General features: G+C 42.2%; 1 protein-coding gene across 2 annotated transcripts in view; it reads right to left on the reverse strand.

Annotated features, from left to right (window-relative positions):
- TBXAS1 (thromboxane A synthase 1) overlaps window positions 1-12,502 on the reverse strand; it is a 193,477-nt gene that overhangs the window by 95,444 nt on the left and 85,531 nt on the right. For both annotated transcript variants that reach the window (XM_037836033.1, XM_037836034.1), the window contains one exon: window positions 9,716-9,832. In XM_037836033.1, coding sequence (XP_037691961.1) covers window positions 9,716-9,832 — 117 coding nt within the window. The remainder of the gene's footprint in view (window positions 1-9,715; window positions 9,833-12,502) is intronic.

The raw sequence follows: 12,502 nt of genomic DNA on the forward strand, positions 1-12,502 counted from the left end.
AAATTTTTGCTTCCTGTCCCTGCAAGTTTAAGCTCTGCTGGTCTACAAGTCTTGGTTCCAAAAGGAGGAGTGCTTCCACCAGGAAACACAACAATAATCCCATTGAACTGGAAGTTAAGGCTGCCACCTGGCCACTTTGGGCTTCTTATGCCTCTGAATCAACAGGCAAGTAAGGGGATTACTGTACTGGCTGGGGTGATTGATCCTGACTATCAAGGGGAAATAGCACTGCAACTACACAATGGAAGTAAAGAAGAGTTTTCCTGGCATACAGGAGATCCCCTGGGGCGTCCCTTAGTACTACCATGCCCCGTGATTCAAGTCAATGGAAAACTGCAACAACCTAATCCAGGCAGGACTACCAATGGCCAAGAAACTTCAGGAATGAAGGTTTGGGTCACCCCACCAGGCAAAGAACCACGGCCAGCTGAAGTGCTTGCTGAGGGTAAAGGGAACATGGAATGGGTAGTGGAAGAAGGTCGTGATAAATATGAACTACGGCCACGTGACCAGTTACAGAAACGAGGACTATGATGATATGAATATTTCCTCCTCGTTTTGTGATGATTATGTTTGTATTTGTCTGTGAAGAAAATATTTTTGCTTTCTTCTCTGTCTTATCCCCTTATCATATGGCATAAGCTGTAACGTTCATTTTGAAGATATGGTTTTAGGTGATGTGTACGACTGCCAAGTTGACAAGGGGTGGACTGTGATGGTTGGGTTCATGTGTCAACTTGGCTAGGTGGCCTAGCTGTCTGGTCAAGCGGGCACTGGCCTGACGATTCCTGTGAGGCTATTTGAGGCTGGTTGGTTTGTCGGATCATCAGTCAATTGACTGCAGCTGACTGATGACTCATCAAGGGGCGTGCTTCCACAGTGAGAGAATGCAATTGGCTGGGTTTGGTCCGGGTGATCAGTTGGAGGCTTATAAGCCAGACAGTTAGAGAACCTTCACTTCTTCTTCAGCTGCTCAGTGAAGCTTTTCCTGGGGAGCTCGTTGAAGTTGCCAGTTCGTTTCTTGAGGAGTTCGTCAAAGTTGTCGGTTCGTTTCCTGAGGAGTTCTTCAAAGTTGTCGGTTCGTTTCCTGAGGAGTTCTTCAAAGTTGCCGGTTCGTTTCCTGAGGAGTTCGTCGGACGTCTTCCTTGGAGTTGACAGCTTGTTGACGGCTCTGCAGAATTTGGACTCGTGCGCTCCCACAGTTGTGTGAGTCACTTTTACAATTTGATAATAAGAGACATCTCTCATTGATTCTGTTTCCAAGGAGAACCCTAACTAATACAGTTACCTTACCTAAACTGAGAGGACCCCACACATCGATTGCTTGTAGCCTGGGTGACTCATTGAGTCACACATTAAGAGGGACTCAGAGAAGGGCCAGAGTAGAGGCTGCTACCCTGATATCAAATAGTGGTCACTGTAAGCCTCCCCCACCCTGGGGCTGTTGCAAAATGGAGACTCCAGAGGGATTTGCAGTTTCCCTCAGCTGCTCCCAAAGAGTCTGCCCGCTGAGTCTGCGGAAACGTCTGGCATCTTGGAGTCTAAACAGCTGAAACAGAATCTCTTTTCCTAAGGTAGAATTCTGAGCAGGTTACTGCCCCACTTTCAAGTATTTAATAGCTTCTCACTCTCTAGTGCATTACATACAAAACACTCCCCCTGGCACAGGAAGACAAACTCAACATGCCTCAACTTATTTTTCTGGCTTTTTCTTCCACTAATCCCTCACATGTACTGTGTTCCAGACAATTTGTACTCTCCTGTTCCCTGGACACATCCTGTAATGTCCAGATGCCTTGTTCCTGCAACTCATCCCACCTGTAACACACCTTCTCCCTCTGTCAAAACTCAGCAAAATCTTCAAGGCTCAGTTCCAGTGCTATCCCCACCCCAAGACCCAAAGTGGTTTTTGATGCTCCCAACAGGACGTGAGCTCTACTCTTATTCTGTCTGTCACAGTCTTCCACTACTTGGTAACAATGTAGTAATTTATGTGCCCTGCTGCCCTTTTGCATTGTAAGCCCCTTAAACACAGGAACTAATAAATATTTCTTAAACTTCATGAATTTAACTTATCATCCCATTTGGCATTGTGTAGACCTGCAGGCGATGTCATTTTGGAACTTGATGTCAGAGGGGGATTGTCTGAATAAAATAAGGACCAGCTAATAGGGAGTGGGAGAGGTGGTATTTAGATATATTGTTGGTTTAAAAAATAGAAAAAATAATACCTGAAATTGCTCTAAACTGATGACCAACAGATATAAAATTATTTCCAGCTAATGAAACGTATAACTCCCTCTTCCACTACACATTGCAAGAAACCACACAGATATTAAAAACATACATGTCTCATTTTTATGTAAAATTTCCTGCTGCTAAGTATCAGCTCTAGCCATCGAGGTGAATAATCAAGCGTCAGTTCTAATAACTCAGGGCTCCTGTCAAGAGTTGTGACCAATTAGAACTCGCCACAATGAGGAGGCGGCCGCTGATGTTGCCAAGCAACAGCCAAGCTGTGCGGCACCTTTAGATGCTCTTTTAGATTTAACCAGCAGCAAGTCAGAGTGACATGATTCTGGCAAAGGAAAGCCAAATTATAACCCAGAATGGGGTACACACAATGAGGAGTTTGTTTTCTGTTCAATGCAAATGGGGAAAGGAACATTTTAACCAGAGTTTCAACAGTCCATCATTATACCGATTTTAATTAGGAGATTAAGTGTCAGAGGAATACAACTGTGATACAAGATAATGGTCTCTTGCTGCTGATAAATACCCAGACATTCTGGCAAATGGGCAACCAGTCAGGCAAGAACAATGTTTTTTGGACTCTGAAGTATTTATTACCGCAGCCACACTTGGTTATAATGACTTTCATTTTTATTGTTACAAAGGATTAAGAAATAAAAGCAAATATTAAAAATAGACTGCTGAAGGCTGGTGCAGCCTAGAGAGAGCTGCTTGCTCTAACATTATTGGAAAACTACATTCTGCTTTTAGACACCTCTGAACGTGACTCTCTCAAGAGTTTACAGTAAAAATTTAAAGGCCAAACTAAACTGTCATGATAACTGTAATCTTGCAAAGACTTTTGCACTGAAGTGGTTGTAGCTATGAATTTACTCATAAGCTGGCAATATCAACTTAATTTTTTTTTTAATTGTAGTCATTCTTGAGTAATATGTCTTCTTCAAGGCAGGAAAGGCCTAGAGGGAATAAAAACCACATCTGCCTCTGCCTTTAAGATTCATACATTATTGACTGTGCCTTCCTGACAGGAAACATCTGGATGAAAAGTGAAAAATTAGGCAGAGAGACGATTGTCAGTGAGTGGGAGAGTTACCAGCCTTCACTGTTTGTCTGACTGTTCTCTAACTGAGCCCCCATGCTTAGAGATACGGTTGGCTGGTTTTCTCTTGAGTGACACACATCACAGCCTCAGGCGCTCCTCTCTGAAGCTGCCTGACCTCTTATCTGCTCAGTGGGTCACAATCAACTCATAGTTACCTGGGTGAATGGAGAAAATGCCCAAATCATTTATAGAGGGCTTTGAGCACAAAGAACATGTGAGCTACCCTATTGGGTTGAATCCAGAGTCCATCCAGTCTAGCACTTGGTCTCTACAGAAGAGCTTGTGAAAGCCACCTCCAAAGGCTGTACCCAGCAGGCTCATTTCTCTCAGTGACTGACTATAGAGTTAGCTATCCATGTCTTCATCAACTGAAAACTTATTTGAGCCCAGGATAAGCAAAGGTAAATGGATGTTTTTACTGCAGTTCGTTTCCAAGCTTTTAATATGCTAAGTACATGGTGAATCTCTAAGAAGATAGTTTGCAATGTTTCACCAAATTATTTGATCATGGTGCTTTTTTGATTCTCAATAATTTCAAATCTTTCTCCATGGTAGGAATTCATAGCTTTAAGTTGATTATCGTATAAGTACAACTGAGATGATTTTCTCCAAATGTATTATTTTATTCTTGCATACACTGAAGGTGACCTGTCAGTTTTGTGCTTGCTTATACAATCTTAGAAGAGTTCCAGAAACTTATACCTATTGATTCAATATTTTTGAAATCAGAAAAGCTTAGATGCATATTGGCGCATATTGGAAGCAATGGAGTTATTTCAGGATATTTGTTTTTCTTCTTCCTTTGTTTTGTCGTGTTTGAATTTTTTTTAATTTTTTGATAAGGTTTTAAAAAAATCTCAAAAAAAAAAAAGAAAGGAAAGCTTAGATGAATATACAAGTGTATAGATTTCACTGGGTTCTCCCTCTTTCAGATGAGTTATAAAAATTTAAAATAAAACTTATGCTAACTTGGGCCCCTAGGGGATCTCATTATTTATAGTTTTCCCTCAGAGAAATACTAATTTAGCCCCAATTTAGCCCCAATTTTGTTTCCTGAATTTAAATCTGTTTACTCCCTGACCCGTAACAAAGTTTCACACAATTGCAGAATTACTCACTTTGGTAAAAAATCTAAATAAATCTACTGGTTGCCCCTTTCTCCTGGATTTAATTAATCCTTTGGGGAATGGGGTGGGAAACTCTAGCAGGTTAATCATGCAAATTTTTCCCTAATAAAATGTCAGTAGTTTTCCTCAGAAATCTTTTAATATAAATCCCAATAACTTTCAGCAGACCAGGATTCTGATAGTTTCCTTTTTCCGAGTTAGGGATGCATGAATCAAATTTTCAGTTTCCTATCTCCCTATATTATCCTTGGTAAGACTTAAGCCAGAAATCAATTTTATTTTAAACAAAAATATAGATTCATAATATAATAGTAATTTCAAAGTAACTTTCGAGCATTGTGGACTGAGCCAACCTACTGTCCACATAAAGGATGGTGACGTTCAGAACTTTCGAGTATTAGTAGCATTTAAAGACATAAGTAGTAAAGGACTTAGGCTGCCGAAGTTCCAAAGGAAAAGGCTTTGGCATTCCAGGTGAAAACAAACTTTTATTTCAAGAGCAGACTTGGAAGTTTGAAAATAAATTTCAAAAGCTATTTACAAATTCAGAAAGGATAAAGATATTGATATTTCAGAACTATTTCAGGGAAAACTGACTCAGGTACCTAAAGCCAAGTGAACTGCAGACTCTCACTGGAAGCTCATTTCAGAGTTTCCAAGGCCGCCTCTCATCTCTGAGTCTTCCACCCCGGTCTCTCCCTGTGTCTCATTTTCCTCTTTGTGTCTTTGCAACCCACTATTTCTGTTTTTATACGTATATACTTGTGACTCTCTAAATCAAAAGCCAACAACTTGCCACATCCTTTTATTTAATTTTTCCTTAATAAATATTTCCTTTTTATATTTCTTTTTTCTTAGTCTTAACGTGTAACCTCAGGTTGAAAGCCACCTGGTTCTTTGACTGATTTATTGATTCATTGATTCAGCAAATATTTATTGAGAGCCTATTGTATGCCAAGTACTGTGCAGTTGAAGACAAAAAGTGAAAAGAAAAGGAAAAAAAGACCCTGTCTTCATAAAGCATGAATGAGCTGTACAGTAAATGCAATAAATAGGTAAAATAAATGGAATGTTAGATAGTGATAGTGCTATAGAAAAAAAAAAAATAAAGTGGGGAAAGGAACACGGAGTTCTAGGGCCCAAGCCCTGAGATTTAGGAAGCAGCAAGTCTGAGCTGGCTGGACAAGGGGCCAAGAGGAATTCTTATGCCACCAGTGGTTTCTTCCCTCACTGTTATCAGACTCATTCCAGGGAATTTTGAAAACAGAGATTCTCAGACCACCCTTAGAAATTCTTATTTTGTAGCTTGTGTGGTGACCGGAATTATGTATTTTTAACAAGAGTCCTAGGTGTTTCTGAGGTAGCCTTTTGTCACCCAGGGTTTGAGAACCAGTGACCTAGAAAACAAAGGCAGTTGGGAAATTAAAGCCCAAGGAAGCATCCAGAAAGCAAGGGCCACAGGTATTTGGGGGAAGAAGGCAGGTAGGGCACTCGTGACTGGTAGCCTGCCCGTCTCTTTTCCTCCCCTCCATGTATCTCCCACAGGGAAGAAACCACTCTCATGTCATATTCTCTGCCGCGTCTGTACCATGGCTTAGAGTAACACTCCATGCTGAGTCTAAAACCTTGCTCTTCATATGCAAAGGGAAGCTGCTTTTGGAATTAGAAAAATTCTTTCCTCTCCCAGCAAACCTTGGTGACCCGAGACCGTTATCTCATTATGGCTCAAGAGTGCCTAACGTGCAGTTCAAAGCTGAGCAACGACTTCCTTATTCTAGGTGGCACCCACTGTCTCCTTCTGAAGCAGTGAGCACCATGGATTTGGGGGGTGAGAAAAAATAAAAGGGAACATGATTTATGGAACACAAAACATACATAAAATGGTTTAACATTACAAAAATATTATCTTTGTCATGTACTTTTTAGCCTTCATATTTCTTTCTATTTAAGCGGCATTTAACAATTTCGCTCTTTCTCCTTGGAATACTTTCCCCCTTCCACATTCTCTTGGATTTCCATTTCAATCTGTTCTTCCTAAGTCTTCTTTGTAGGTTTCTCCCCCTGCCCCTTGCTTAAATATTGTTCTCCCTAGGGTTAGTTTCTGCACCTGCTTCTCTTCTTATGCTATAAACTCTCTTTGGGTGACCTCACCCATGTCTGTTTTTGATTACTATCTTGCCATGTTTCCTAGCCTTGTCTCCTGAGCACCTGATCTGCTCAGTCAACCCATTCCAGGACATTTTTCCTTAGATGCACACCCTTCTCCCGCCCCACCCCCAGGAACCTTAAACTCACAAGGTATGAACTCTCCAAAGGTGGGGAGAAGGGCAAAACCCCTGCTCCTGGAATAAGATCCTTTCAAATTGATACCCAAGAAACTAAAATGAACTATAGTGAGTAAAAGAATGACTTTCAAAGGAGTTTTAAGTTTATTGGTAGTGTATGTTAAATATCGGTTAGAGATGAGACAAAAGCTAGGGAATCTGTGACTATGAAATTTCTTTTCAACCCCTGCGCCCCTCACTTAATACCACCTCTTCTCCCCTAGACAATCTGGTGCTATGAACAGCTTGGAGAAACTCTATTTTCTATGACTAATTCAGACACCAGGGATTTGATATCTGAACCAGAAAGAGAAAATGCTTTGGATCCCAGGAGTACTGGATTTGTTTGGGAAACAACATTGTAACAAAATATCCTGTAGGTGCTAAAGAAATCCAGACCCTGGTAAGACTCCATTTTGCAAAGAACCATAGCTCAAGGCTGTTAAAAACTATTTTTTCTGTCTTACTTTTTTTTTTAAGCAGATACCCTTCATCAATTTCAATTCTTTCTGCATCTGTGATGCCATCAAGTCACTGTTTCCTCATGAATAAAGAAATAGGATACTACATGTTTGAGCTAGTGATGTCAGCCCAAGGTTATCTACTTCCCCTCCCCCTCCATTCTCTTAGTTAACTCAATCTTTTAGTGGCTAGGATGTAATAAAAGTGATTGCGTATCCAGTTTGTCAAGGTGGTCTAGAACAGTCGTTTACAACTTTTTAAAGAAGCAGGCCCTTCCTTCAAACAAATTCTGACATTAAACACATGAAAATAAATAACACAGATAAACTTGGAGCAGAGTTGATTGCTCCCGCCGAAGCAGGCTGTTCCCCGCCTCATGTTTCCTTGTGGGGAAAGCCTACCAGCAGCAGTTCACAACTTTGACTTTCCATTATAATCACCTGGGGAGCTTCTAAAACTCCCCAAGGCTGTGCCCCAAACCAGACCAATTCAATCAGAATTTCCAGGTGTGGGACCCAGGCATCAACATTTTTCAAAGCTCTCCAGGTGATTCCAGTGTGAGGCTCAGGCTGCATCCCCCGTCTTTCTCCTGCTCACCACCCCCTCCCCTATCTGATGGGAGCCTGGGAAGAAGGAACTGAGCATGCGTGGGCCAGCCCTAATGGGAACTGCCGACCTCCCAGCCAGAGCTATGCTCGCATGTGCAGTGGCGGTTAAACACGTCCCATTTTGGGTGATATATTAACGACCCCATTTCACCAAATGGGGAGCTGCATTTTTCAAATAGCTTCACTAAGAAGAGCTTCTCATATCCTCTGCCTGAAACTTGTTGGTTCCAAACTTAGGCAGAAAATAATGTTGCTTACGCCCTCCTCAAACTCCTACAGAGGCTCCATTTGTCCCTCCGCCCACCCCCAGACAGCCCTGAGATAGTCCTGGAGAGCTTCAGAACACCGCTTGAAAGTCACATGTCTGTAAGAGAAGCAAACCGAAAGATGAAGAGTATTCTAGGGCTAGGTTCTCATCGTGGTTCTGCCACTTACTGGCTGCGTGACTTGGAGCACATTTCTTAACCTCTCCATGCCTCAGTTTCCTCATTTGTAAAATGAGTTGATAATAATGGTATTCATCTCACAGGGATGTGGTGAAGATTATGTGGGTTAATATAAATAAGAAGCCCTTGGAGTAGTGCCTGGCACATAGCTAGGGCAGGGTGCGTGTTAGCTACGGCATGCTCCACCTTCAATACTAAAGGCTACTTGAGGAAATTCAAATCGAAACCTTGTTGATGATGGATTTCTCAGTGAGCTTAATTGGCTATGATGAGGGTTGTGACCCTTTTCTAGGGGACTTCAGAAGATTTATAGGAATTAAATCAGGATCACATGGATGAGCATCTTGAGTTGAAGCTAAAGTAACATTCATTTATTGAATGGTAGATGGGTTTCTGAAACAGAGAGATGGTGAACGGCTGAGGCCCAGGGCCCTCCGTCCAAGCAGAAGGTCACTTGCTCTGGAGTTGCCCATGTACCTGGGACTCAGCGTGGGGAAGCCTCTTGACCATCCCACAGCAGAAGAAGAGCTCAAAGTCTCACTCCAGAGTTGTTTTGGAATTCAGAATGACACCAAAGTTAGACCAACGATTGAGACAGACATCAGACTCAGATACAACACCCAGCAGTCAGGATCAGGTGTGAGAAAAACTGGCAGGGAGGTAGTAGAAACTCCGGGTTATATACACACAGCTGGCAGGGAGTGGCGGGTCACTGGGTTGGGAAAGGCGAGAATCCAGGGTCTTAAGCTGGCAGCACCGTGTGGACCTGGCTCTTCCCTCTGGCTTGACCTGGGCATGCTTGCCCACCTAGAGTTCTGCCAGGCCACATCTCCTTACTCTTCCTCAATAATCCATGGCCATCACTTTCCTATGTAAGACTTGGTTCAAAGTTCACTTTTGTTTGACTATGTCCTCTATTTCCTTGCTATATAAAGTATGGTCCACTGTCCAGCCACATTGGTATCACCTGGGAGCTTGTTAGAACTGCAGAATCTCAGACCCAGACCCCACCCCAGACCGACTTGAGTCAGAACCTGCCTTTTAACAACAGCCCAGGTGATCCATTATACATTAAAGTATAAGAAGTGCTGCTCCAGTTTTCTCCTGTGTGTCCCCAAAGTGCCTAGGGCAGTCTTGGGACATAGCAGGAGTGCCATAAATACTCATTGACCCACAATTGATTTATGGCAGCTGGGGACAGGAAGGGGCTGGAGAAATGGAAGGCACTTCAATGCAGCACCTTGTGCTTTTTTGCATGATAGGGAGGCTTGAATGTCCCAGCAGGCAGAACATTTTCGTGTGCCACGTGGGCAAGTGATGCAGCTATCCATCACAATTTGGGGAGAAGAAATATGCTTTCAAAGAAAGAGAGTCTGCATTTCCTATGTCTTACCTCATTCAGTTTTTCCGGACTGAAAGCAGAAATCAGGACACTTCTGACCTCTTCCCATCTTTTGTCACGTAAAAACAGAATGCTCTCGGCTACTGGCTTTGACTCCAAACCTGATGTCTGATGGAAAGCAATAAGCAGAGGATTAGGACACAAGGGACCAAAAGCCACCTTGGTGGCAACACAGGTTCATTATAAATACCATGGTAAAAGTCCACCAATGGCCAACAAATTCAGAGCTTTCTCTTCAAGGATGCAGAAGAAAAATATAAAGGCTCATGGCCAATGATCTAAAGCTACATGGTTGAAGGCCAGGGGCAGCAGGGATGGAGAAAGCTCTGCTGCCCAATTCTCACCTGTTGCCCTGTGGTCATTGTCATGTAAATAACTCAGCTGGCTTCTGTGTCTTCTGCAGCACCCCTACTGGGTAAGGATCCTCTGAGGTCTAAACAAAGCAAACCTCTTTAACTATTTTGGGCTGGTCTTTCGTAGGATTGAGTTTTCCTTGGATTGATTTGCTTGAACTTTGTGGCAAGCGGTTTTGTGTGGCTGGATATGCAGGTTGGGTTGAGAATTGACAGACTCATGTGTGGGTGGGGAGTGGGTTGGGGGGTGAGGTGTAGGGACTGGGGGTGAGGCGGAGAGAGCTGGGAACGGGGAAGGAGTTCCCTGCAGACCTACTTCCAAGAGAACTCCTGTCAAGATGTCTCTGTGTTCTTTCATTTATTCATTCATTTATTTTTTTCACTTGATAAACATTTGTTGGAAGCCTAATATGTACAAGGAGTTGACTATACAGTGTTGAATAAAAAAGACTTTGCTTTGGCCCTCGTGGAGTTGATAGTCTAGTGGGTAAGTCCAGAGGGGGCTCATGAACTAAAAAGTAAATATAATTATAGTTTATGAGAAATTGAGTGTTAGGAAGGGAAAAAGTAGGTCAAGATGAGAAAACAGTAGAGGAGGGCCCCTTTGGAGTAAGTGGTCAGGAAGGTTTCTGTGAGGTGGAGACATTTAAGCTGAGTCCAAAGCATGCAAAGGAATTGTCAGTCTCTTCATCCCTTCTTCTCAGGCCATTCTGTTCCTTTCTAAAGCCAGCTACTCCCACCAGATGGTCAAAAATGGGGCCCCCATAGCCTGCCAGAGCACCCCCAGCTCGAGGGCTGCAGGACGTGGGGAGGCAGAGGATTTGGAGGACTGTGTATTCTTCATTTCTGGTTGCAATGTTCAGTTATGCTACTTCTTTTCACTGTTTTAATTATAGATGAAACATGAAGCCAGCCATCATAATTCAAAAGCCTCGTAAAAACGCCTATTTAAAGGAAAATTCTAATTTTTGATAAAATATGAACACTCAAAATAAACCATAAAACATAACTGCAAACTATGTAGGGGGGATGTAATTATGTATTAGAACCAAGTTTCAGGGATACTTTTCTACAGAGGAATACCTCCCCATATTTAGAATGAAATTCCTTAGGAGCACCATGGTCACTATACAGAATTGTGGTTTTGTAGAATTTTGGGAACAAAACCCATTTGTTTATGTTTCATAGTCAAAAGAGGGAATACTACATTATTATGTATTGGCAAAAACCCAGTCCTATGCCATGCTACATGTTACAAAACATTTCATTCCAAGGAAAGCTAGTGGTTTATGTGGTTCTGATGAGACAGAATAAATTAGAGATAAGAATCAAGACTGATTGGATTTTGTATTTACCCTTGAAGACCTAAGGGTTGAATTCATAATATTTTTATCTTGAACCTGAAGGACAAATCTAGCCCTTTATGCCACATGTCAGTGCAGCCCTCAAACAACTGCTCATCAACCTACTATATGACATTGCTCTCCCCTCAGCCTCAAAGTTCCCTCTATATTCTGATGGGAGTGTTCAGGGCATTGGTTAGAGTAACGTGCTCATTTCTAGATGCCATTCTGAATGAGAGAGAGCTGCCAGTTAGTCATTTCTGAAGAGCAGTCAGGGTGATGAGGGGACATTGAATACTATCTTTTATGAAATAGTTGTCAGATTTGGGGATGTTTCACTGGAAAAGAAAACACTCAGAAATTCAGATTGTGGCAGCTGGTACGTGCTCAATAAATATTTATTGAATTAGTATTATATCAAAGAGGGAGTTTAGGTTGTTATTGTGTCCCTGAGGGACAGAATTAAGTTCAATAGAGGAAGCTAGAGAGAAAAAGTCCAGTTCACATATCCTAAAGTTTAGTCAAAAGTCAGAATTATTCAAAGATAAAATAACCTGCCTTGAGTGTGAGCTCCCCATCACTGGGGATTGTACATCACTTATTGGAAAAACTATTCAGGAGATTCAAGCATCCTGTTGGAATCTGGTCTAAGTGACCTTCAAGAGAACTCTTCCAACCGGAAATTTTGTCTCCAGACCACTCTGGGCACTTCTCATTAGCTCATCTACATCTAATTGATTAGACTTACTGAGGGGCTATCTTAAAACATACAGAGAGTTCTCCTTCAAAGGAATGAGGTAAAGGACTGGTAAATTTGATGGGGGCAAGATTGCACATATTGGGGTAGGAAGGGTACACCGATCTTAGAGAGGAGGTCCAGAGAAGCAGGGTGTGCCAGTTTGAATGTATTATGTCCCCCAAACGCCATTATCTTTGATGTAGTCTTGTGTGGGCAGATGTTATCAGTGTTTATTAGATTGAGAGTTTCTGTGTAAATGTGCCCCACCCAGCTGTGGGTGATAACTCTGATTGGATATTTCCATGGAGGCGTGGCCCCACCCGTTCAGGGTGGGCCTTGATCA

Source organism: Choloepus didactylus, chromosome 5, assembly GCF_015220235.1.
Source record: "Choloepus didactylus isolate mChoDid1 chromosome 5, mChoDid1.pri, whole genome shotgun sequence".
Lineage (NCBI taxonomy): Eukaryota > Metazoa > Chordata > Mammalia > Pilosa > Megalonychidae > Choloepus > Choloepus didactylus.